The sequence below is a fragment of the Mustela nigripes genome, chromosome 6 (genome assembly GCF_022355385.1).
Source record: "Mustela nigripes isolate SB6536 chromosome 6, MUSNIG.SB6536, whole genome shotgun sequence".
Taxonomy (NCBI): domain Eukaryota; kingdom Metazoa; phylum Chordata; class Mammalia; order Carnivora; family Mustelidae; genus Mustela; species Mustela nigripes.
In genome coordinates, this window is record NC_081562.1 from 91,498,324 (window position 1) to 91,523,159 (window position 24,836).

Sequence of the window (24,836 nt, forward strand, 5' to 3'; positions counted from 1 at the left end):
GTGTAATGGAAGTCTTCCTAGAGAGGATGACACTGAGATCCAAAGGCTTAGAAAGATTTGACTAGGCAGAAGGGGTCAGGAAGAGTATTATAGGCAGATGGACCCATAAGGGCAAATGACTGAGGGTCAGAGAGAATAGGGCTCATTCAATGAATAGGAAGTAGTCAGGATAGTTGGAGCACAGTTTGGCCAGAGTTGAGGAATGGCAAAAAATGAGGCCAGATTGTGTGGGACCGTATGAGTCAGGCTAAGAACTTGGAACAATGGGGACGGTTCATCACAGTGGACTTCCCCTCTGTTGGTCTCTATACACTAGCAGCTGGATAGAAAGAAAGACTGTGGTAAATTGGGGGGAGGGGTGAATCACATATGCAAAAACTAAGTGATAGCTCTTTTTGGCTGTAAATGCTTCTTGTGTTAGTTTGTCCCACAATACCATCTTGAGGTGGCATCTGAGAAGGCAAAATCTCAAAAGAGCTTCAGAAAGAAACAAGGGAGGTACAAATGTCCCATTGCTCTGCAGCAGGAGAATAATGACACATGGAAATTAACATGTGGTATTAAATTTGTTCTAAGTTTCATTTTATTATGACCTAATTACTATTCACTCAAGTCTGAGCAAACAATACAGAAATCAGTGTTGCTAATTTAGTCACACACTCATAATTTTTAAAAATTTAAAGAAATAGGGGTGCCTGGGTGGCTCAGTTGGTTGAGCGTCTGCCTTTGAATCAGATCATGATCCTGGAGTCCCAGGATCAAGCCCCATGTCAGGCTCCCTAATCAGCGGGGAGTCTGTTTGTTTCTCCTTCTCCCTCTGCTCCTCTCCCTGCTCGTGCTTGTGCTCTCTATGTGTCTCTCTTGCAAATAAATAAGCTTTCAAAAAAAATTTAAAAATTAAAAGGAATATTACTCCCAACACTTGTTTTCCAGTACCAAACTGAGGGACATAAAACACCTACTAGAAGCCTAGATGCTGAAAAGAGAGGGACAAAGTCAGATATGTTGTCTACTTGAGTTTATTCTGTTCTTAAAAAAAAAAAAAAAAACAAAAACAAAAAAAAAAAACCGGAGGTGAGGAATGGAGGGAGAAATAACCCATAAACACTGTGAACAGGAACCAAGACTCCAAGACTTGGGTGTACTCCCCCTACCCTCGACCTCAGTTCTCCAAGAGTCCCACCCACCCAATTCTCTTTTCAACAAGACACCCAAATCAGCAGCAAAGGTACCTGGGGTAGTCACTGAGATTTTCAACACTGGGAATGGGAGGGAGAAAAGTCCAAAAAATAGGAGTTGGGAAGAAGAGGGAAGGAATGACGGCGAGGCTAGGCTCTGGAGGACGGAGTTGGACCATGAGAGGTGGAACTGAGTCAGTATGGGGGGTCCCCCTCCTGACTGCTGCTGCCCACATTCCTCAGGACCCCAGAGAGCCCCATGGTTTGTTCTGCAGTCCATTCCCTACTCCCCAAAGGCCTCACAGGCCCAGCTCCAAGTCCTCGAGCTCCTCCTCTAGCGCCCTCCTCCTCGCTAGTTTCTCCAGCTGCTCTTTGCTGGGCTGGCTGATCTCCCCAGCCTGGATCCGCTGCTGCAGCTCTTCCACCTGCCGAAGCTTCTTCTTTAGGTTCTTTATCTTCTTGGCCTTCTCAGTGGTGACAGCTGAGTCAGGCTGGTCAGAGGCAGCTGTAGGGGCTGCCCGGGAGCCCTGGGGAGCAGTGGGGACTTGGGCAGTCTCTCCCAAAGACACCTTATCGAGAGTCCGGCTCAAGGCCTCTGCCTCCCCCTTCTCCTGCTGCTGCCGCCGCTTCTCCTTCCGCTTCAGGTTGCGTTTGGCTGTCTTGGAGAGGCCTGGTTCCCCTCCTTCAGCCCTGGATGGGGTGACAGGAGCAGTGGCCTCGGGGCTCAGACCTGGAGGCAGTTCTGGTTTACTCTTGAAAAACTTCACATACTTGTTCTCATACCTGCAGGGAAGAGAGGTCAACAGTTTCAAAGAAACACTGACTTCTGGAGCCCTTTTCTTAAACCTTCTAATCACTTCATCCATTTCACTTTCTTGCTTCCTTCCTCTCCTGTGGTCCCTTTCCAATTTCCCCCTGTTCTGCAGGCTGTGGGAAGGTCTCCAAGTCTCAAAGTTCTCTCTGTCTGAATGTTGTTTGGAGGTTCCAAAGAACAGAAGCCATAGGAACAGGACTCGGCACTTTAAACCCCCTCACTCATTCCTGAATCCCAGCCCCCTCTCTTCTTCTTTCTCAGATAGTTGCTCCCTCCTTCCATTTCCTAGGGTCTTGGGATCAGGAGATTCTTCTTTTCTGTAGGGACCCCATTAAGTACCCCCTCCTCACGCCTAACCACGCACACTGGGACCTCCTCCTGGGGCACATAGCCTTCTTTCACCCTCCGTTGCTTGCGCCAGGTCCCGTCAGGTCGTTGTGTTGAAGCGATGTATTTGCCTGCAATGAGAGAATTAAATTAGACAGTTATTCTTCCTAATTTTCAAATATTTCCGAATCTGAAAGAATCCATGAATGCACACAGCCTTCCTCAGCCCCCATCCAGCCACTAAATGCAACCATGAAGGCGTCCTTTTCTCTCATCAACCTTCAATTCCCCATCTCATCATTATTCATTGAGTAACCAAACACTGTATCATACACCAGCCCTGTACCCAGGAGTTTTTGTTTTATTTTAAAGATTTTATTTATTTATTTGAGAGAGAGAGATCATAAGTAGGCAGAGGCAGGCAGAGAGTGAGAGAGGGAAGCAGGCTCCCCGCTGAGCAGAGAGCCCGATGCAGGACTCGATCCCAGGACCCTGAGATCATGACCTGAGCCGAAGGCAGCGGCTTAACCCACTGAGCCACCCAGGTGCCCCAGAGTTTTTTTTTTTTTTAAGGATTTTATTCATTCACTTCAGAGAGTGAAGAGAGCATGCTTGTCAGGGGAAGGACAGAGAGAATCTTTAAGCAGACTCTGTGCTGGGCGCAGAGCCCTATGTGGGGTTCGGTCTCACTACCCTGAGATCATGACCTGAGCCAAAACCAACAGTTGAACACTTAACCGAATGAGCCACTCAGGTGCCACAGGAGTTTCCATTTTTACCTGGGCCACCCAGGTGCCCCAGGAGTTCCTATATTCTATTTTTAATTTGGCTGGCAAAATAGGACAGGCAGAGAAGAAGAGTTTAAAAAAGAAAAAAAACAAACAAACACAAGACAATAGCATGGGGGCATCCAATAACTGAGTAAAAAGCCAAAAGGGGGCAAAAACAAGAACTACAGGAAGCAGAAATGACTGGAGATATAGAGAGGGTAAGTTTAATTAAAATGGGTCATGAAGGAGCACCTGAGTGGCTCAGTGGGTCAAAGCCTCAGCCTTCAGCTCAGGTCATGATCTCAGGGTCCTGGAATCGAGCCCCGCATCGGGCTCTCCGCTCAGCAAGGAGCCTGCTTCTCCCTCTCCCTCTCCCTGCCTCTCTGCCTACTTGTGATCTCTGTCAAATAAATAGATAAAATCTTAAAAAAAAAAAAAAAGGGTCATGAAAAACAAGTCAACTTTTAAGGATCCGTACTTCACATGTAAAAGCACCAGTACGTAGGACATATGTAAAGGATCTTTGTTGCTGTGTAACTTAAAATAGGAAAAACCAAAAGCAGCTTGTCTGGCCATCAACAGATGACTGCCTGAATATATGCAGACCATCCACACGATGGAACACCATGCTGTTATGAGAAAGAGTGTCAGATATAAATGCGCTCACTCTGGCTTGAATGGTGCTTATGATATACTAAGTGAAAAAGCAAGTTGCAAGGCAATGTGTAGAGAGTAATTATTCTCAAAGTTTTTTCTTTCAGAATCCCTTTCACTCTTATTTTGTAATATTATCCATTTTACTATGCAATATTAAAAAACAAAAAACAGCAGTGCCTGGGTGGCTCAGTTGGTCAAGTGTCCAACTCTTGGGTTTGGTTCAAGTCATGCTCTCAGGGCCATGGGATGGAGCCATGTGTCAGGCTCCATGCTTAGCAGGGAGTCTGCTTGAGATTCTCTCCCTCTGCTCCCCTCCAAATAAATAAATATATCTTAAAACAAAACAAATAGGGTGCCTGAGTAGCATAGTCAGTTAAGCATCCAACCCTTGGTTTTGGCTCGGGTGGCAGTCTGGGGGTCAAGAGATTGAGACCCTACATCAGGCTCAAAGCTCAGCTTGGAGTCTGCTTGAGGTTGTCTCTTCCTCTGCCCCTCCTGGTCATGGTCTCTCTCTCTCTCTCTCTTTAAAATAAATAAATAAATCTTTAAAAAAATATATTCATTAATCTGATCAGAAAAATCTTCACTGGGAAGCTCTCAAGTTCACAGCAGCAAATACAAGTTTTCCAGAATTCTTATTTTTACTTGAAGGCTTGAATTTTACCACTGGCAACAAACAGTGTCAGTTGTTTTCCTTGAAATGATAAGCTCACTTCCTTCCCTTCAGGAAAATGCCTAGCAGATACCCAGTTCTCAATTATGAGTTTTCAGTGTTTTTTTTTTTATGTAAAAATAGTGTTCCGCGGAAAGGAAGCCTGTTTAGCTTGCAACTTATGGACAACTGTGCCAGTGCTTTTCCTTAAGCCTCCACCTTACTTCAATATGCAGCCAAGTGTTTCATCCTTCCTTCCCATTTAGTCCACAGAGAATATTAAAAAGATGAGGAACTTTCAGTTATAAAACGAGTAAGTTCTGGGGAATCTAAGCATGGTAACCATCCTTAACAGAGAACCATACGGTATACTTCATAGTTGCTATGAGAGTAGACCTTAACAACAACAAAACGGTAATTTTGTGAAGGATGTGTTAACTAATCTTATTATGGTAAACATTTCACTATACATATATCGTATCATCACACTGCATACCTTAAACCTACACAATGTTCTATGTCAAATATATTTCAATAAAGCTGGAAAAAAGTAAAAAGATGTGTAATCAAGGGTCAGGGTTTAACAAAATTTGTAAATCTTAGTGTATAATCAAGGCTATTCTTAAGTGAAACTGGCATTATTTACTGCAAGCATGCAGCAGTGAAGAGCACAGTGAGTGGGAGTTGGTGTACCCACCTTGATTAGTGCCAAGGGACCAGCAGTTTTATCCACCTTTGCTTTTGCACCCTCAGAGCAAATGTCAACCCAGCAAAAAAAAAAAAAAAAAAAAAAAAAAAAAAAAAAAAAAAAAAAAAAAGACAACTAACATCTTAGTATATGATAAAAAATAATTATGCTTGCAGACCTCTTGAAACTGTCTTAGGGAACCCCCAAGGGTCCTGGACAACACTGTTGAGAACTGCTGATGTAAGGTACACTCCCAATCTTGTTGGGGCACGGAGCAGCACTTAACAGGCCATTCAGTTTACACACAGGGGCAAGGAGAAAGGTGTGGAAGGACACATACCAAAGATACCAAGCCTTTAATGCTGGTTATCTTAAGAGGGGCAACCTGGAAGAAGAGGTAATAGAAACCATTAACCATTAATATATATACTTTCTGTCCTCATAGATATCTTTATTTATACCATTAGTATGTTTTTAGAAATCTTATATATACATATATATTATGTGTTGTGTTGTGTTTTTTTGTTTTGTTTTTTAAGTAGGCTCCACATCCTACATGGGGCTTGAACTCACAACCCTGAGAAGAAATCACATGCTCCATCAATTAAACCAACCTGGTGCCCCATGCATTACTTTTTTTTTTTTTCTTTTTAAGTATTACTTTTGTAAAAAGAAAGATTTGTAAAAGAAAAGTAAAAAGTCAAGCCTAGAGGTGCTTGGGCGGTTCAGTAGGTTAAGCATCTGCAACTGGCTCAGGTTATAATCCTAGGGTCCTAGGATTGAGCCCAAACCCCATGTCAGGCTTTCTGCTCATGGGAAGCCTGTTTCTCTCCCTCCCTTTGCTTGCTGCTCCCCTGCTTGTGCTCCCCCTCTATCAAATAATAAAATCTTTTTTAAAAAAGTTAAGTCTAGGTCTTTACATGTGGATTATATATTGTTCCATGAATTGGCTTTTTGTTCAAAATGCAAGTATCAATTAATTAAAACTAAAAAAAAATTGTTAAGAAAATGGGTAAGATCTGACAGGTAGAAGAGACAGGACAAAGAACAAGCAAGCAGGGCGCCTGGGTGGCTCAGTGGGTTGAGCCGCTGCCTTCGGCTCAGGTCATGATCTCAGGGTCCTGGGATCGAGTCCCACATCCGGCTCTCTGCTCAGCAGGGAGCCTGCTTCCTCCTCTCTCTCTCTGCCTGCCTCTCTGCCTACTTGTGATCTCTCTCTGTCAAATAGATAAATAAAATCTTTAAAAACAATAAAAAAAAAAAGAACAAGCAAGCAAAGAAAGTCATGGATGTGGAAAGGGACGTGGAGTATTTAGAAAACACAAAGAGGAGTCCGGGTGAATCAGATAGTTCATGTTAGGGAATAAGAAAAAAATGGGGCCAGATCTTGGAAAGCCTTCAACACAACATCAAGGAATTTAAAGGTTATCTGGTGAGTAAAAGAAAGGCACTGAGGATATTTCCTGCTTAAAGCAACAGTTTAAAGATAAGAGTATAAACTGAAGAATGAAAAAGCTGAGGCTTCATGGAGGGAGGATGACTGGAGCTGGGCTTTAAAGAAAGGGACAAACTCACCTAAGTAAACGAGGCAGAATGGATTCAAAATAGAAGCTCATCCTAAAACAAATGCACACGTGGGAACGGAGATGGCATGTTCAGGATATGGTGGCTGAGTCAGAGGGCTGGTGTAAAGCTAATGAGCAGGGGATGCTCAGACATTGAAACACCAGCTAAGGAGTTTAATATCTGGTACATGGCATGCATTCAATAAACATTTGTCCAATGAGTGACTCTTTTATCCAAAGCAGTGTTTTAGGGCAATTAATCCGGCAGGATGAAAAGGTGAATTGGCAAGGGAAAACCCTGGAGACTCAGGAAACCAGTTAGGGGGGAAAAGGGTGGGATAACCCTGGCATGAGAGACAGAATTGGCTGAAACAGTGAGAAGGGAAAGGAAGAGACCGCCAGACAAATCTTATTAGCAAAGAATCCACAACACCTGGGTAATTGGCTAACGTAAAAAATAATTCAACACATTTAATAATTCCAACCTTGAGAATACAGCATAAGGAAATACTTCCAACAGTAAAAAACAAAAACAGAAAAAGAAGAAAGGGAGAGGTAATCATGGGTAAATTATGGCATTATCTATAAAGAACTAAAAATTAAAAACAAACTTCAAGTCCAGGTATACAGGAACAGTGTAGAATATATCCAATAAAAATGATAATAGGGGCACCTGGTTGGCTCAGTCAGAAGTGTGTGACTCTTTTTTTTTTTTTTTTTAAGATTTTATTTATTTATTTGACAGAGATCACAAGTAAGCAGAGAGGCAGACAGAGAGAGAGGAGGAAGCAGGCTGCCTGCTGAGCAGAGCCAGATGCGGGGCTGGATCCCAGGACCTGGGATCATGACCTGAGCCGAAGGCAGCGGCTTTAACCCACTGAGCCACTCAGGCGTCCCAGAAGTGTGTGACACTTGATCTCGGGGTAGCAAGTTCAAGTCCCATATTGGGTATACAGATTACTTAAAAATAAATAAATAAACTTTAAAGAGACATGACATAATTTTAACAAACGATAATAAAATTTTAAATCACATAAGGTGACATAATATGAAACACAATGAAACTATATAAATATACCATGATTTCAATTATTAAATATGTTTTGTATATTTTTAAGTTTAGAAAAGAATGTGCAATATGAAAAGTTGTCGGGTGATTAGATTATAAATAATCTTTTATTTTTAAAGATGCTATTTATTTGTCAGAGAGAGAGAGAGAGACAGGCAGAGGAGGAAGCATGCTCCTGGGAGCAAGGAGCCCAATGTAGTACTTATCCCAGGATTCTAGGATCATGACCTTATCTGAAGGTGGACAGTTAACCCACTGAGTCACCCAGGCATCCCATAATCTTTCTTTCTAAGAATGCCCATTAATATTGATATATTGTAGGTTTTATTTTTTTTAAAGATTTATTTATTTACTTGAGAAAGAGAGAGAGAGGCATGAGTGGGGAAAGGGTCTGAGCTCAGGAGAAGCAGATTCATGGCTGAGCAGGGAGCCCAATGTGAGACTGGATCCCAGGACTCTGGGATCATGACCTGAGCTGAAGGCAGTCGCTTAACCAACTGAGCCACTCAGGTGCCCATACTGTAGGTTTTAAAAGTCTCTCATTTTGGGGTGCCTGAGTGGCTCAGTCGTTAAGCCTCTGCCTTTGGCTCAGGTCATGATCAGATCAAAAGCGTACAACTTTTGATCTTGGGATTGTGCGTTCAAGCCCCATGTTGGGTGTGGAAATAATTAAAAAATTTTTTTTCTAGACTTTATATTCTTTTTTTTTTTTTTAGATTTGAGAGAGACAAAGACCAAGCAAGAGCAGGGGATGAGGGAGGGGAGAGGGAGAAATGGACTCCCTGCTGAGCAGGTGCCTGACCAGGGTTGGGGGGAGGGGGGCATCTTCATCCCAGGACCCTGAGAATATGGCCTGAGCCTAAGGCAGATGCTTAAACAACTGACTCACCCAGGAGACCCCCCAAATAAAATCTTTTTTTAAAAATCTAATTTTAGGGGCACCTGGGTGGCTCAGTGGGTTAAGTCGCTGCCTTTGGCTCAAGTCATGATCTCAGGGTCCTGGGATCGAGCCCCGCATCAGGCTTTCTGCTCAGCAGGGAGCCTGCTTCCCTTCCTCTCTCTCTCTCTCTGCCTGCCTCTCTGCCTACTTGTGATCTCTGTCTGTCAAATAAATAAATAAAATCTTTAAAAAAAAATCTAATTTTAGGTTTCAAACAAATGGTTTGGAGAACAGGTACACAACAGAGAGTGAAGTTACTTTTGACCCCTGGTGATTTAAAAAGATTCTGTGGAGGACACAGACCTGTTGTAATCTTTGGAAGATGAGAGGATTGAGACAGGGAATGGGGAATGTGGTTACGAGATAGAGAAGTATTTTAGGCATGCGGGACTAGGCAAAGGGACAAATCAAACTAGTCAGGACTCTGCTTAAAATTCTGGATTCCTATTGCCTTCAGGGTATTTACATGGAGGATGGGACTACAAAAAAGGCCTTGCTAGTCTCCTCTCTCAGCACTTAGTCACTTACACTCTATTCCAGCCACTGAATATTTATTCACAAATCTTACCAGACCTGTGTCTCTGATGTCTATGCATTTTTGCTTTTGCTTCCTTTGGCGTGGAATAGATTTTCCTTGATTCTTATCTTAGTTAATTCCTACTGGTCTTTAAAGGTCAAGTTCAAGTATAAACTCCTCAGTGAAGTCTTCCCTGACCTTCCCACCCCAAGCCAGGTTAAAAGTAGCCCTTTATGTAACACCTTGGTGCACAGCACCTGTTTTGGCCTTTATCATGCTCTAATGTTTAACATAATTGCATTCTTTCCTGAGAGCAGAGACTTTGTCTTTGATCTCTGAGGCAAAGGGACTAGTCTATAGAAGGCTGTAATTATTTCGGATTAATAAATAAAGATGGGCGCCTGCCTGGCTCAGTTGGTAGACCATGTGATTCTTGATCTTGGGGTTGCAAGTTCAAGCCCAACATTGGGTACAAAGATTACTTAAAAATAAAATCTTTTTTTTTTTTAATATTTTATTTATTTATTTGACAGAGAGAAATCACAAGTAGTCAGAGAGGCAGGCAGAGAGAGAGGGAAGCAGGCTCCCCGCTGAGCAGAGAGCCCAATGCGGGACTCGATCCCAGGACCCCGAGATCATGACCTGAGCCGAAGGCAGCGGCTTAACCCACTGAGCCACCCAGGCGCCCCTAAAAATAAAATCTTTAAAAAAAAAAAAAAAAAAAAAAAAACCTCTTTTAAAAAAATAATTTAAGCATCATACTAGAGAACATGAACCTAGTATAATTTGGGCAAAAAGCATATGTAATGAGAAAAGAGACTAGAAGTAAATTAGTCAGAATATGGAAGGTATCCAATCTCTCTTGAGTTTGGAGTTAAGCTTCAGACTGTGGGAGAACACTGAAGGCCAAAAGCAGAGTACACAGGATCTGCTCAAAGCAGTGTTTAAGGATTAACATCAAAATGTATAATAGAAACTAAAAGTAGAACAAATGAAAATAATAGTCACCACAGAGAAAAACTGATTTAGATCATCTCTATGGGTATTGAAAGGAAAATGAAAGAGAAATTCATTATGAAGAAGTCAATAGGGCCAAAAGACTGCCAAGATTTGAATTAGAGAGACGAGGTAATTGAAACTGCTATAATGGGTTTAATCTGGTGCTTTTCACATGTATTCTCTTATTTTTTACAACATACCTGTGGGTAAATTGGGCAAATGGTAATAATATTTATTCACACATGGATTTTAAATGTTTATTGAGCACTGGGTGTTGTGCCAGGCACTGTAACAGCAGTTAGGGATACAACAATGAACAAAGCACGCAAGGGTCCTGTCTTTTTGTACCATGCATTCTAGTAAGGAAGAAAGGTAATAAAAAAGACCACAAATAAACTAATTACAGTATCACTTGTGAATGTGCAAAATTTAGAGGACAAAAATCACCAATCCAATACCTGAAACTAATACAATACTGTAAATTATACTGGAATTAAAACAAACAACATGCGACAACATGGATGGAACTAGAGCGTATCATGCTTAGCGAAATAAGTCAAGCGGAGAAAGACAACTATCATATGATCTCCCTGATATGAGGAAGTGGTGATGCAACATGGGGGCTTAAGTGGGTAGAAGAAGATTCAATGAAACAAGATGGAATCGGGAGGGAGACAAACCATAAGTGACTCTTAATCTCACAAAACAAACTGAGGGTTGCTGGGGGGAGGGGGTTTGGGAGAAGGGGGTAGGATTATGGACATTGGGGAGGGTATGTGCTTTGGTGAGTGCTGTGAAGTGTGTAAACCTGGTGATTCACAGACCTGTACCCCTGGGGATAAAAATATATGTTTATAAAAAAAAAACACAAAGAAAGTCTAGAGAAGATGACAACTTTGTGAAAATAACTAATTCAATTCTAGACAGGCAGTGTTTTACGTGAAATTAAGGAGAAAAGGACAATACTCGAAACATATATTTAAGATAATTGCACAAAGATTATAGTTCAAGGCTTAAGACAAGTAACAGTGGAAAGTGAGAAAAGACATGGCAGAAGCTTCTTGAATGGCTATCCTAACTGGAAGCCCTGAGATGCAGATAGCCCATTATCCTCTTGGTTCCATTCTCTGTCCTTCATGTCCTTTCATTCAGAGGTAAAGTGAAAATGAAGGGAGTGGTTTGGAGATTCCTACCCTAGAACTCAAAACCAAGGGCAGGATATCAGGATTGTCAGGTAGCGCCCTTGAGAATGTCAGAAACACAGATTAGAGATTGCTACCACAAAACATGGTAAATTCAGCTATTCTCTCACATCTGCTGTTTTGTAATCCTTAATCTGTTGCCTTAAACTGTAAAAGAGCCTTATTTTGGGGGGGGGGGGGGGTGGCAGGAACACAGTGAAGAGACAAGACAGAAAACAAGGCCTGAGAGAACTCTAAGGGGTTAGGCTGAAGCGACTGTTCAATCCTTGTGACCTGTTTCAATAAAGGAGATCTGTATGACAAATCTGAGCCTGGGGATGATCTTAGGGCCAAGAATTATAATTATACAGTTTCTAAAACCTGGGGAAAATACAGAAAGAGAAGATCCAATATGGAGAAATGACCTTGGAAAAACGGTCATGATTATCTTCCTCAAGAAAGAAAAGGTGTCAGCAGTCACAGAAAACAACTGTAGGAGAGCAGAACCAGGACAGTGTTATGCCATGGAGACCAAAAGAGTTTTAAGGGCAGCTGATTAAGGGTATTAAATAATGCACAGAGATTAAGGAAAAGGAAAATGGAGAAGAAAAAAAAAATTGGCAATTTGGAAATTTCTAGTTATCTTTAAGAATATAGCTTCAGAAAAGCAGAGTAGTCAGAAACCAGACTACAAATTAATTAAAAGGATAAACACTTATTGAAAGCTTCCCAAGAGAAAAGTATCCTAGTAAATGCTACAGGGATTATCAAGAGGGAGTAAAATGGTCCCTACTTTAAAGCAATTTGGGCAACTGCGTGGTTCAGTCGGTTAAGCGGTTGCCTTTGGGTCAGGTCATGATCCCAGGGTTTGGGATTGAGCCCCACGTCAGGCGCTTTGCTCAGCAGGGAGCCTGCTTCTCCTTCTCCCTCTGCCTGCTGCACAACCCCCGCCCCGCTTGTGCTCTCCCTCTGTCAAATGAATAAATAAAATCTTTTTTAAAAAATCAAGCAATTTACAGTCTAAGGAAGAGGGTGGACAAGTTAGGCAAGGACTAAAACAAAAATATAAATGTCTTAGGTATCTTAAGAGACACTGATACATACTGGTACCAGATTTCAAGAGACTAAATAATCACACTCTGTTTGATGGGGGAAGGTGACAAAAAAATCAGGAGAATTTCAGGGACCCAACCTTAAATACTAGGTAGTAACAGTAGTACAATAACAAACCAGTGGCTGATATTTCTGTGGGCAGAGAAAGGAAGGGAAAGGGCCTAAGAGGAGTAACAACAAGCAAAATCATTAGCAGTGGAAAACTCACAGTATGCTAAGAACAGTTAGGAAAGAGCATTGATTAATAAGTGGCTCCATTGCATCAGAAACTTTACATATATTACTCTATTGAATCTAGACATTGGGTAGATATTATCATCTACAGCTAAGATTAAGAGTCCTTAAGAGGTTAAAGATGGGTCCAAGATCACAAAGGCACAATGCTATTCCACCTGTCTTACACCACATAGCCCAGTTTCACTGGGAATTATAGACAGAGACCTAGTATGTGGTGATACTATACTGAAAAGTGGGTGGCACTCATATTAAAGAGCATATCTAAGAGCAAATGGTATATATGTAAATTTCATGATCAACTCCAAAAAGAAAATAGCAGCTACCAAACAATGAGAAATTTAATAGCTTGCCCAAAGTTATGGTCAGTAAGCTACAGAATTCAAACCCAGGCTATGCTCCAAAAGCTGTACATTTTATACTACTTCTGCATATTGTGTTATAAATGAAAAAGATACAAAAATGTTCAACCTCACTAATAATAAAAAAAAATTATAAAACAATAAAATAAAATTTCCATTTGTCAGAGTAGTAGAATTTTTGAAGATAAGAACACCAGTGTGTGGTCAAAGATGTCATTAAATCAGCATAGTCATATACTGGGTGGTAAAACCCTTTAGAAAGCCATCTGGCTAACACAGCAAGACAATAAAGCTTTTGTTATTTAAAATACTATTTCCATATGATAATAAAAGTTACCCCCCAAAATCATTAAATAAGTTTGGCCAATTATGGGTTAAACATAGGAAAGCAATTTTATTTTATCGGCAAGACTTAATGTGTTCTTTTTTTTTTTTTTTTTTTAATGTGTTCTTATTCACGTGACTACTCACAATGGGAGTGTGATTTACAGTTTTCCCAGATTTATTTGACCACAGGAACCTTATTTATTTATTTGCTATTTATTTTGTTTTTACTTATTTTGTAGCATATCTTATAGGACTACTAAGCATTCTGAGGATCATATTTTGGGAAATATAGCTATTTGCTTTGATCCCAATTATATAAAATATAGATAAGCTACATATGTACACAGAAAAACTAAAAGGAATTGTAATTATAGTTATCTTTGGGTTCTAGAATTACCAAATATGCATGTGACTTGTATTTTTATACTGCTTACAAAAACATTTTCCAAGGTTCCTACAATCAATATGAATTAAATCAATAAATGCTTATTCCCTATAACCCAGTAATTCTATTTCTGGGAACTCAATCCTAAGAAAATAACCCCAAATGCAGGCAAAAAATTATGCACAAAAATATTCACAGAATTCTTCTAACAAAAATACTGGAAACAATCTAAAAGTTCAGTAACAGGGATGACTGGGTGGCTCAGTCAGTTAAATGTCTGCCTTTGGCTCAGGTCAGAGTCCTGGGATCCAGTCCCACATCAGGCTCTTTGCTCAGCACAGAGCCTGCTTCTCCCTCTGCTCTTCCCCCACTCATGTTTTCTCTCTCTTTCTCTGACAAATAAATAAAATCTTTAAAAATAAATAAATAAATAAATAAAATACAAGTTCAATAACAGAAGAAACATAAGAGAAAGCGTATGCCTAAGCAATAAAACACTCTGCCAATATTTTATTTTTTTTATTTTTTTTTTAAAGATTTTATTTATTTATTTGTTAGAGAGAGAGCGAGAGCGAGAGCGAGCACAGGCAGACAGAGAGGCAAGCAGAGTCAGAGGGAGAAGCAGGCTCCCTGCAGAGCAAGGAGCCCAATGTGGGACTCGATCCCAGGACGCTGGGATCATGACCTGAGCCGAAGGCAGCCGCTCAACCAACTGAGCCACCCAGGCATCCCACTGCCAATATTTTAAAACTCTAGTTTTCAAAGAATTTCTAATAGCAAGGAAAAATATTTATAGCATAAGGTTAAATGAAAAGGCAAAATATAATTATATATACCATCTAATTAAAAAATGTTTTAAAGGAGCGCCAGGTTGGCTCAGTGGGTTAAGCCTCTGCCTTCGGCTCAGGTCATGGTCTCAGGGTCCTGGGATTGAGCCCCGCATTGGGCTCTCTGCTCAGCAGGGAGCCTGCTTCCTCCTCTCTCTGCCTGCCTCTCTGCCTACTTGTGATGTCTCTCTCTGTGTCAAATAAAATAAATAAAATCTTTTAAAAAATAGAAAAAAAAATTTAAAAATGTTTTAAAAATGCACAGAAAAGGGGCGCCTGGGTGGCTCAGTGGGTTGTCTCTGCCTTTGTCTCAGGTCATAATCTCAGGGTCCTGGGATCAAGACCGCATTACCACATTGGGCTCTCTGCTCAGCAGGGAGCCCGCTTCCTCCTTTCTCTCTCTGCCTCTGCCTACTTGTGATCCTGTCAAGTGAATAAATAAAATCTTTTTTTAAAAGTGCACAGATGGGCACCTGGGTGGCTCAGTGGGTTAAGCCTCTGCCTTCGGCTCAGGTCATGATCCCAGCATACTGGGATTGAGCCCCCTATCAGGCAGGAAGCCTGCTTCTCCTTCTCCCACTCCCCCGGGCTTGTCAAAAACCCTCTCTTGCTGTGTCTCTCTCTGTCAAATAAATAAATAAAATCTTTTTTTTTTTTTAAATGCACAGAAAAAATAAAGATCAGAAGGATATGTCCCAAATTAAATAGAAGACTCTGGGTGAATGATTTATATTGAACAAAAATTACATAAATAAATCTGTACTTAAGGAACAGTAATCTGGCAACAGTGTGTCATATGAACTGGAACAGAGAGAGAGAGACTGGAGATAGGACAACTATTTAGGAGGTCACAGCAATATTTTCAGGATAAAGGAAAATAGAATTTTGGGACGCCTGGGTGGCTCAGTTGGTTAAGCAGCTGCCTTCGGCTCAGGTCATGATCCCAGCGTCCTGGGATCGAGTCCCACATCGGGCTCCTTGCTCGGCGGGGAGCCTGCTTCTCTCTCTCCCTCTGCCTGCCATTCTGTCTGCCTGTGCTCGCTCTCTCCCCCCCTCTCTCTCTGACAAATAAATAAAATCTTAAAAAATAAATAAATAAATAAAGGAAAATAGAATTTTTATCAAGGATGAAGAAGGACTCAAGTACTATGCTTGATACTTTGCATATATAATCTCTTCTGATCCATACAATAATCCTTACGAACAGTAATACTTACAGAACCATTTGCTGGGCACTTTGTATGTGCCAGAAATGTACATCCTTTCATTTAAATTTTAATTCTCACAATAATACTATGTGGTAGGAGTTATTATTCCAATTTCATTGATGAGTGCTTGCTTTGGCAGCACATATACCAATTTCATTGATGAGAAGACTAAAACTTAGATTCCTAAGGTTTAAAATTCCCAAGGCCATGTACCTGACAAGTATTGAAGATGGGATAAGGATATCGGCAGTGGGAACAGAAGAATGACATTTTGACAACTAGTGTATGGCAGGGGATGGGGAAAGAGAGGAATAAAAGATGATGCAACAAATAAAATACCTAGTGCTCTGAACTTGGTTTCTTGATACTATTCTCTAGTGAAAGGAATAGGGGCTCCTTGGAGAAAGGCTGATTCTAGGACTGGAACAGGAAATAAAAAGACGAGCCTGGAGCATCTTCTAGCGCCAGAAAGTAAGGAAGAGCTAAAAAAACAAAAACAAAAACCTACACTGTTGGGGGTATGTTAAAGGGACATAGGGCCAACTAAAATTTTCCAATGTCCAAAGCTGGAACATTTGAGCAATAAAATAAATAGTAGATTATAACCTAAAATCCATACTGCTATAAACAAATGATTGAATAAATAAATGGAGAAGAGATAAATCTGCAGAAAAATTCCAAATAACATGTATAAATACTCCATCCTTAAGGAAGGAAGTATAACTTCCCTCTTTATGGGCCATGAATAGAGACTTCTATCTCAAGTGCAGTATGAAAAAGATAAGGGAAATAAGGGTAACTTTACTGTGGAGAAACCTTACAAACACTACTTCAGCCAAGTGATCATGGTCATATCAACAGTAAAAAAATCGTTATGGAGCGCCTGGGTGGCTCAGTGGGTTAAAGCCTCCGCCTTCGGCTCGGGTCGTGATCCCAGGGTCCTGGGATAGAGCCCCACGTCGGGCTCTCTGCTCAGCGGGGAGCCTGCTTCCCTTCCTCTCTTTGTCTGCCTCTCTGTCTACTTGTAATCTCTGTCAAATAAAGAAATAAAATCTTAAAAAAAAAAAATCGTTATGATAGGTACCCCTGATATGATGAAAATGTCACTTTTCCTCTGAGGTTGTACACCAAAAACACATAACCCCAGTCTAATCATGAGAAAAACATCAGACAAATTCCAAAAGAGAGGCATCCTATAAAATACTTGACTAGTATTCCTCAAAACTATCAAGGTCATCAAAAACAAGGAATAGTCTGAGAAACTGTTCACAGCCAAAAGGAGCTTAAGGAGACGTGAAAACTAAAAGCAATGTGGTATCTGGGATGGGAACCTGGAACAGAAAAGAAAGTTAGGTGAAAACTAAGGAACTCTGAATAATGTACAGACTATAATTAATAATAATGGATCAGGGGCACCTGGGTAGCTCAGTCGGTTAAGCAGCTGTCTTTGGCTCAGGTCATGACCCTAGGGTTCTGGGATAGAACCCACCAGGCTCCTTGCTCAGCAGGGAACCTGCTTCTCTCTCTGCCTGCCACTCCCTCTGCTTCTGCTTTCTTCCTTTCTCTGACAAATAAATAAAATCTTAAAAAAAAAAGCATCAGTATCAGTTCATTAATTGTAATAATGGCACCCTTATGAAGTGAGATGTTAATAATAGGAGAAACTGAGTGTAACATATATGGGAATTGTACCATCTTCCCAAGTTTTCTATAAATCTAATACTGTTCTAAAAAGTAAAGTCTATTTAAAATTAAAAAGGGTGGGGGCACCTGGGTGGCTCAGTGGTTTAAGCCTTTGCCTTCGGCTCAGGTCATGATCTTAGGGTCCTGGGATTGAGCCCCGCATCAGGCTCTCTGCTCAGTGGAGAGCCTGCTTCCCCCTCTCTTTCTCTGCCTGCCTCTCTGCCTACTTGTGATCTCTGTCTGTCAAATAAATAAATAAAATCTTTAAAAAATAATTAAATTAAATTAAATTAAAAAGGGTGATGGTGCAAAAAGCTGATCTTGGTTTGGCTAAGTGTCATTAACAGAAATAAGGAAGGAAAAAAATACAATGATTTTGGGCAGACTGACTTTAAGGTATGACAGTGTATTTAAGAATGAAAGTTATTCGCCCATCAATTAGAAAAGAGAATAGGCGACCAGGAAAAGAGGGTGGCACTAGAAACAAAACTAAAGAATTAAGGGACAAATAAGCAGTAAGGAAATGAAAACAGTATGTGGAGACCTGTTACTCAAGAAATCAGGCTGTGAACAGGAAAGAAATGATAGGCCTTGACTTTTTAATGAAACAGAAAGTTGGGGGGGGGGGGCAGTGAAGCCATGGTGGGGGAAAAAAGCCATGACGGAATGTAAGCAAAGGAAAAAGAACTGCAGAGAAGCCAGGATCTTGGCAGAAATTAACACTAAGTTTTATTATACTGAATGTGCTAGTTTTGTGCTTTTTCTCTAGCCATGTGCTATGCCCTAGACATTAGAAGCCAAGAAAATAGATGATGGGTATGATGCAAGATAACAAAAGTGCTTGCTAAGTATAGATCAAAATAAATGAAGAAAAGCAATGAAGATAGTATCAAAGTAGCTAGTCACCAAGGTCTAGCAGAGCAGCATCAAAGGTAGTCATGAAGGTACTGGTAGATGTAATGAAATGGGAAAGGTCAAGAACCGAAGAAGGGCAAAAAGCAGATTCTCTAGATACCAGAAACAGGTATGTGAAATAGGATGTGAAAAAGTAACTGGTACGGAGGCTAAAGTAAGTGATGGAGAGCACCTAAAGGGGAAGCAGTGTCACAGAGGAAGTCCCGATTACAGTGATTCTGCTGTGCAGCTACTTTTTTGTTTTAAGAATTTATTCATTTATTTGAGAGAGAGAGAGCAAGCAAGCACTGGCAGGAGCAGCGGGAGAGCAACAAGCAGACTGTGCTGAGCCCAAAGCCTGATGCCAGGCTGGATCTCACAGACACTGAGACCACCACCTGAGTTGAAACCAAGAGTGGGACCCCTAACAGACTGAGCCAGCCGGTCGCCCCTGATGTGCAGCTACTTTAAAAATACAAAGAAGGGGTGCCTGGGTGGTTCAGTTGGTTAAGAGACCGACTCTTGATGTCAGCTCAGGTCTTGATCTCAGGATTGTGAATCCAAGCTTCAAGTTAAGCTCCACACTGAGCAACGCCTACTTAAGGAAAAAAAAAAATACAAATGACAGTCAACCATCTTGTGCTGAGGAACTATAAGATTAGAGTATTCCAAAGATGCTGGAGAAACAGAATAAGAGCAAGAAACACTGGAGGAAAAAGTGTGATGCAATAGTCCTGGGCCCTTGTGGGCAATAAATGATGGCCCTGAGGTTTTAGAGAAAATGCTATAATTGCATGGCGATACCTTCCATAAAGATTAGAGAGACCATGGTAGATTAATGATCTAGAAATAGTAAGAGAAAGCAAAAAAGCAGTGTAATTCCTTCTTCTACATAGCCACAGAGAATAGAAGATACCTCTTAGTAGGAGGGTAGGGTGAAACGTGGTACCTGGATTTTCATGAAATCAGTTTAAAAAGAAAATAGTTGGACGTCTGGATGGCTCAGTCGGTTAAGTCGCTGCCTTCGGCTCAGGTCATGATCCCAGGGTCCTAGGATGGAGTCCCACATGGGAGCAGAGAGCCTGCTTCTCTCTCTGCCTCTGCCTGCCACTCTGCCTGCTTGTGCTCTCTCTCTCTCTCTATCTCTCTCTCTGACAAATAAATAAATTTTTTAAAAATCTTAAAAAGAAAATAGTTAAAAATAAAGAAAAGTGTACTGGACAATGAGTAATATTTTCAAAGCACACATTAAAAGGAGCCAGTAGATGAAGGACCCACTGAGTAGAGAACTGGAGAAGAGAGGTTCTGTGTACCACTTTGAAATGTGAGGCTGGGGAGAAACAGCAGAGACCTGGCTTGTCCTAAAATACCATAGGAGAGGTGGGCTGAGATGTAAGGAACATGCAAGGTAGCAAAGCAAGAAGCATAAAGGGCACATTTTAAAACACAGCAGAGTCAGTTCTACAGAAGATGCACATACACAAGTGAAGGCTACAAAAAACAGTTAACACCTTGCCTTGTAGATTTTATAAATTGCTTTTACATATGCTATCTTATTTGATCGTCACTACGTAGATATTCCTATGCACATTTTTCTAAAGATGAGGAAATTAGGATGGGGCAAAACCAGAATGAAAACATTGATTTCAGTTTTCAACACATAGACCTCCATACACAACGGACACTTCAGCACCTCAATCAGCCAGGCCAGAAATTCTTCTCTAACCAGAAGTAACAATGGATTCTATGAATTCGTCAGAGGGCTTGAGAGGCCACACTAGACACCTCCTGTTTGCCTTCTTCCTCCTCAGATCCCTCAACTTTTATCACCATCACCACCAGAGAAAATACAGAAGAGTGATGCCATCAGGAAGAAAACTCAAGCTGAAAGTTATATTAGGTTCTTCTTCCCTTCACACCTCTGAACCTCAGTGACCCAAAATTGAAGACGAGGAAGAGAATGTTAAAAATATTATATAGCAATAAAGAGATCTTTAACAGATACAACTTCGAGAAAGAGAATCAAAACGAAGCTGGGGTAGGGCAGGAGGCAGGTACAGCAGATAGATGGGGGAGGGGAACAGAGGAGGAAAAGCTAGAATTGGAGGGAACTGAGCATGTAGGAGCTCCCAAGACTGGAGAAACCAAGAGATATGGGATCGCCAGCTACTGGAGAAAAACTAAGGGCCCGTGAGGGTTCTGGAGCAGGGACTTCCACTGAAGGACCCCAGGGTTTGGGTGACCGGAAGCAGAGACCCCCAAACACGAGACCAGAAGGGGGCGCAGGTGACACCCCATAGGAGAGAATGAATGGGGAAGGCGGTCCGGAGGGCGGGGCAAAAGGAGGGGCCCCGGGATGGGCGGGGCACAGACCCCTTTCCAAGTCCGAACCCCTGCCCCGAGAGCCCGGGGAGAAGCGGCTCCGCGCCTCCCGCACTCACCGCCGGTCTCGTCAGTTACATAGGGAGTCGCCATCTTGAAAACGCAAACCACTTCCGGCGTGAGCGGGCTGGGGTCCCGCCCCCCTCCCCACCGGAAGTGGAGTCCCGATCATAGCCAGCCACCATTTTAGTCTTAAAGGGAGAGTACACCATTTCGTGGAAGGAGGTGGAAGAGGCAGAAGGTAGAAGAAGCTAAAGACTTCAATAAATAAAAGCCGTAGGCTCTGTTACTGCCACGGATACCAATATTGGGTGCCTGCTCCGTGTAAAGCAGTCCTCTGGGTGCCGAGAGAAGTTCCGAGGCACGGCCCCTCTCCGTCATCCAGGACCTTCCAGGGAAAAGGGGGCAAGGCCCACCTGTACCCGGAAAGTGGGGCCGAAAACTCAGAATATTCAAGCCTTAGCCTGCACCGAGGTCCCAGAGCGGCTTGGGGAATGGGGCGCGCAAACTCTGGGAACATACTGGGGCGCACCAATGTTGTCAGGGGTGAATGGAAGACCCCCAACTGACCCTCTCTTAGGAAGTGGGGCGGTCGAAATCGCGTGTCAATTGCCCTCGGCTACCCAGCTCAATCCTCGGGACAGAGATCCGCGAGAGGGGCGTGCAAGGCAGAGTGTGCTGCCGGTCGGTCACCTGTCCCCAAAGCCTCAGGGGTGCTGGCGATTTCCACGACCGAGGAGGCGGTGGGCCGGGTTGGGCGGGCAGCCCTGGCTGGCCCTGCCCTTGGGGCGGCCGCAAGGATTCGGGCGGCGTGGTGAGGACAGACCAAGTTTGCTCTGGCCTTCGACCCCGGGAACCTCCTCAGGCAGGGCCCCGGGGTCAGAGGGCAGAGTGAAGGCTTCGGGGCGGAGCCAGTTAATATTCTAATGAACCTCGTCCAGGTCTGGGCGCTGGGGATCCAATGTTAGTGTATGTGCTGCCGAAGCGAGCATGGGCGCTGGGGATCCAAAGCCGGGCAACTCGCCAATAGTCGGGGCTTGTATGGTCACTCCCTTTGCAGTCCGGCCCGCCCCGTGCCTCCCTATTCTTTAGAGGAACCCTAGTGTTTTCCCTCCCCCGCTCTTCTCAGCCACTGTCGTCCCTTAAGGGGCTGAATCCTGCTAAACTAGTTTACCCTACAGCCTGGGAGTGGCCGGCTGCAGGTTCCTCTCCTCAGGTGTTGGCTCTCCCAACTACGTTGTTTTTTGTTTTTTTTGTGGGGTTTTTTCCCCCTTTTTGATTGTTTTACCTTCCTCCAAATTTCCCACTTTGGCTTAGGCTAATGTCCAACTCTACCGCTGGAACCCGTAGAGAGGGGCAAATATTAGTGACTACCTCTAGCTGTGTGCCCACTTAAAAAATAAAAAGGTGAGAGTAATGACTGACCAGGAACTTCCTAAAGCTTTGACATGAAGCTTTTGAAGTTTTCTCAGGTCACAGCTTGTCTTCCATCCCATGCTTTACCTTCTGACTTCCACCAGAGGCCCAACTCAAAGGTCTCAAAAAGACTCGTTTTAAAACTGATTTGCATTCCATACACACTTATTGCAAGTGTTCTAATACTGCCATTCTTAACCCCTACTCTCTTTCAACAATGTGCTTCGGGCTCACTGAGTCAGCATCCTGTCCTTAGCCTTGTTACTAATGATTATCACAGGTGAGAGTGTGGGCTTAAACCTTTAGAGGGATATGTTGCACCTTTCTGCAAGAGTGAATCCTAAAGTGGCCCCTGTCCACCACCAACCTTAACCCTCCCTCCCCTTGTGCCGCTAGACATTTCGCCTCTGTTCTGGGTTGGACAGGAAGTGAAACTCAATTGTCTTCCCAGCAGACCTGACTGGGACCCAGCCCTGAGCCCCGGATGTGCCCCCCCACCCCACACAAACACACACCCTGTGAAGGAAGAGGAGAAAGAAGAGGCTGGGGAGAACAAGGCTGTTGTTTTTTCCTTTCCCTTTGTTCATTGCGGTTTCTTTCTTTCTGATTTTTGTGATGTGGTTGATTAAAGAAATGAGCACCTGGAACAGTAGGCATTATACGCCTCCTCCTTAGATGTTTCTTGGCCTTTCTTCCCCTCCTACCCTCACCAATAACTGACGATGTATGATGGACCACAGATCTTAAAGAAGACACAAAGAAGCTTTGGGTATGACAGATTTCATCCTATTCCTTAGAGAGATCACCCCGGGCCCCACTTTGAAGTCTCAAAAAAAAAAAAGACAACCTTAACAGGAGCAATTTAAGTGCAAGTAGAGACATATCCAAGGATGGAGTGAAAAACACAGGTCATATGTAATGTGTTATCACCACTAGCATTGTTTGCAAGCAAAGCTGAATGCCTTAAGGTTTAGTATCATTCTAGATGAGAGAAAACTGCAAGAGGTGCTAGGAGACTTGTTCTTTCTTATATTTTGTATGTTTAGGATAGCTTAGAGTGGGGAGGCTTTACACATACACATACACACACACCAAGCCACTCTTTACTGCAGTCCTTAAGTTGTGCTTTGGCTGTCTACAGAACCAAGCACAGGACCTAGTGCATAATGGGCCTTCAAGAGATTATGATTCCTTATGACTAAAGAGGTTATATAGGTAGGGGACAGGCTCAGTGGATGGAGCATGTGATTCGATCTCTGAGTTGTGAGTTCAAGCCCCATGTTGGGTGTGGAGATTACTTTAAAATAATAATTTAAAAAAAAGGAGGGGGGGAGATAAAGCATGGGAATAGCATGGCCCTTGTCTTTTTAAGACTAGGAGACAGGAGCAGAGAGACAGACCTTCTCCAACCCCTGCCTCCTTCAGATCTCCAGTTCAGGTACAACAATACTCCCAAGCCCTATTTCTCAGCAGTTACATTTCTGATAAAAATGGAGGGTTTTTTCCAACAAGCCTGTATGGAAACATTCAAGAACTGCTTAGATCCCTTCATTGCCACTAGAGGGCCTCATGTAGTCATGTCTTCTCTCCAACCCCCACCAAAAGTATGTCTATATTATGTGTGTGGATATGTGTGTATACACACACATACACACATCACACAATACAACCTTCCAGTCAGAGCTCTCCCTCCCCCTCTCTTCTATCACCAGGTGTAAGAGGGAAGATTCCAGGAACTCAAGCCCTGTTACTGTGCCCTAGTTCAAGGACGGGTAGGAGGGGGTTAGCCTGGGTTGGGGCGGGGCCAGGGAGGAGGATGCCTGGGTCCCCAGTTCCTACCAGTAAGTCCTAGGCCTCTGTCTATCTCCGTTGTACTCACCGTCAGTCCCGCCATCATCCATGCTGCCCCAAGAGCCTTAACAACTTCAAAAACAGATTCCAGACAGGAGGAGCTGAAAGGATCTTCTCTCACCCCTACTTCTGGCAGGGGCCTTTTACAGCACCTGCCAAGGTCAGCAGGTAAAGTGGGAGGGTTAGAGCATGGAGAAAGAGCGGACACCGACCTGAGTGCTCCTTGCACCTGAACAAGCCAAGAATTAAGGGAAGGCCCTGAGTCTTGAGAGAAGGAGGTGTACTTATATTGGGGAAAACAAGTCTGAGCCCTCTGGGGTTTGGGTTTTAGAGGGGTGAAAAACCTAGAGGCAAAGGTGGGCCTCAAATAGTGTTAAACACTGCGGAGCCCATGGGAGGAAGGAGGCATTTGTATCTCAGGATGCAGTGTCTGGGACTCTGGGCTTGCTGCTGTGGAATCTTCTGAGTATGAATTCTGTCAGTGGTGGATGGAAAGGAGTTGGGGAGGGAAATCCCTGGATGGCGGCAATTAGGAGAGGGTCAGACGTTGCCTGGGTGGGCCCCTGCCAAGCTGTGCCATCAGCGGCCCTGCCCTCTATCATGACCTTCCAGGGCTGGGATGAGGGGAGAGGCTATGGGTTGATTAGAAAGACTGGACGATGGATAGAAACCGAGCTGTCCCAAGGCGGGAAGAAGATGAGAAGCGCAGGATATGGAGAAAGAGGCACAGGCCAGAGCTCTGGAGATACTGGGGGGGGGGGGGGGGGGGGGGGGGGGGGGGGGGCGGGGAAAAGGGG

General features: G+C 43.0%; 2 protein-coding genes across 4 annotated transcripts in view; one reads left to right on the forward strand and one right to left on the reverse strand.

Moving 5' to 3' along the window:
• Positions 1 to 1,001: 1,001 nt before the first annotated feature.
• On the reverse strand, positions 1,002 to 24,157 carry PYM1 (PYM homolog 1, exon junction complex associated factor). 2 transcript variants are annotated; one of them, XM_059403373.1, is made up of 3 exons: positions 24,068 to 24,157; positions 2,357 to 2,450; positions 1,002 to 1,961 (listed from the first exon to the last, which is right to left on the reverse strand). In XM_059403373.1, the coding sequence occupies exons 1-3, from the start codon at positions 24,087 to 24,089 to the stop codon at positions 1,478 to 1,480; spliced, it is 600 nt and encodes a 199-aa protein (XP_059259356.1). In that variant the 5' UTR covers positions 24,090 to 24,157; the 3' UTR covers positions 1,002 to 1,477. The 2 variants fall into 2 exon arrangements, with proteins under 2 accessions (XP_059259356.1, XP_059259355.1); XM_059403372.1 differs by lacking the exon at positions 24,068 to 24,157 and adding an exon at positions 20,832 to 20,923.
• The window catches only part of DGKA (diacylglycerol kinase alpha), a 21,710-nt gene continuing 20,966 nt past the window's right edge, over positions 24,093 to 24,836 (forward strand). The window contains exon 1 of one of the 2 annotated variants that reach the window (XM_059403366.1): positions 24,093 to 24,199. The gene's annotated coding sequence lies outside the window, so the exon portion shown is untranslated. Of the gene's footprint in view, positions 24,208 to 24,836 lie in introns of both variants that reach the window. The other variant, XM_059403365.1, reaches the window with a different exon arrangement.

Excerpts from the sequence above, each read along its gene's own strand:
- PYM1 (XM_059403372.1), bottom strand. The coding sequence starts at position 20,865 with ATGGCGACTCCCTATGTAACTGACGAGACCGGCG. Across the intron at positions 2,451-20,831 it reads TGTAACTGACGAGACCGGCG|GCAAATACATCGCTTCAACA; the intron begins GTGAGTGCGGGA and ends CTCTCATTGCAG. Across the intron at positions 1,962-2,356 it reads CCCCAGGAGGAGGTCCCAGT|GTATGAGAACAAGTATGTGA; the intron begins GTGCGTGGTTAG and ends TCTTCCCTGCAG.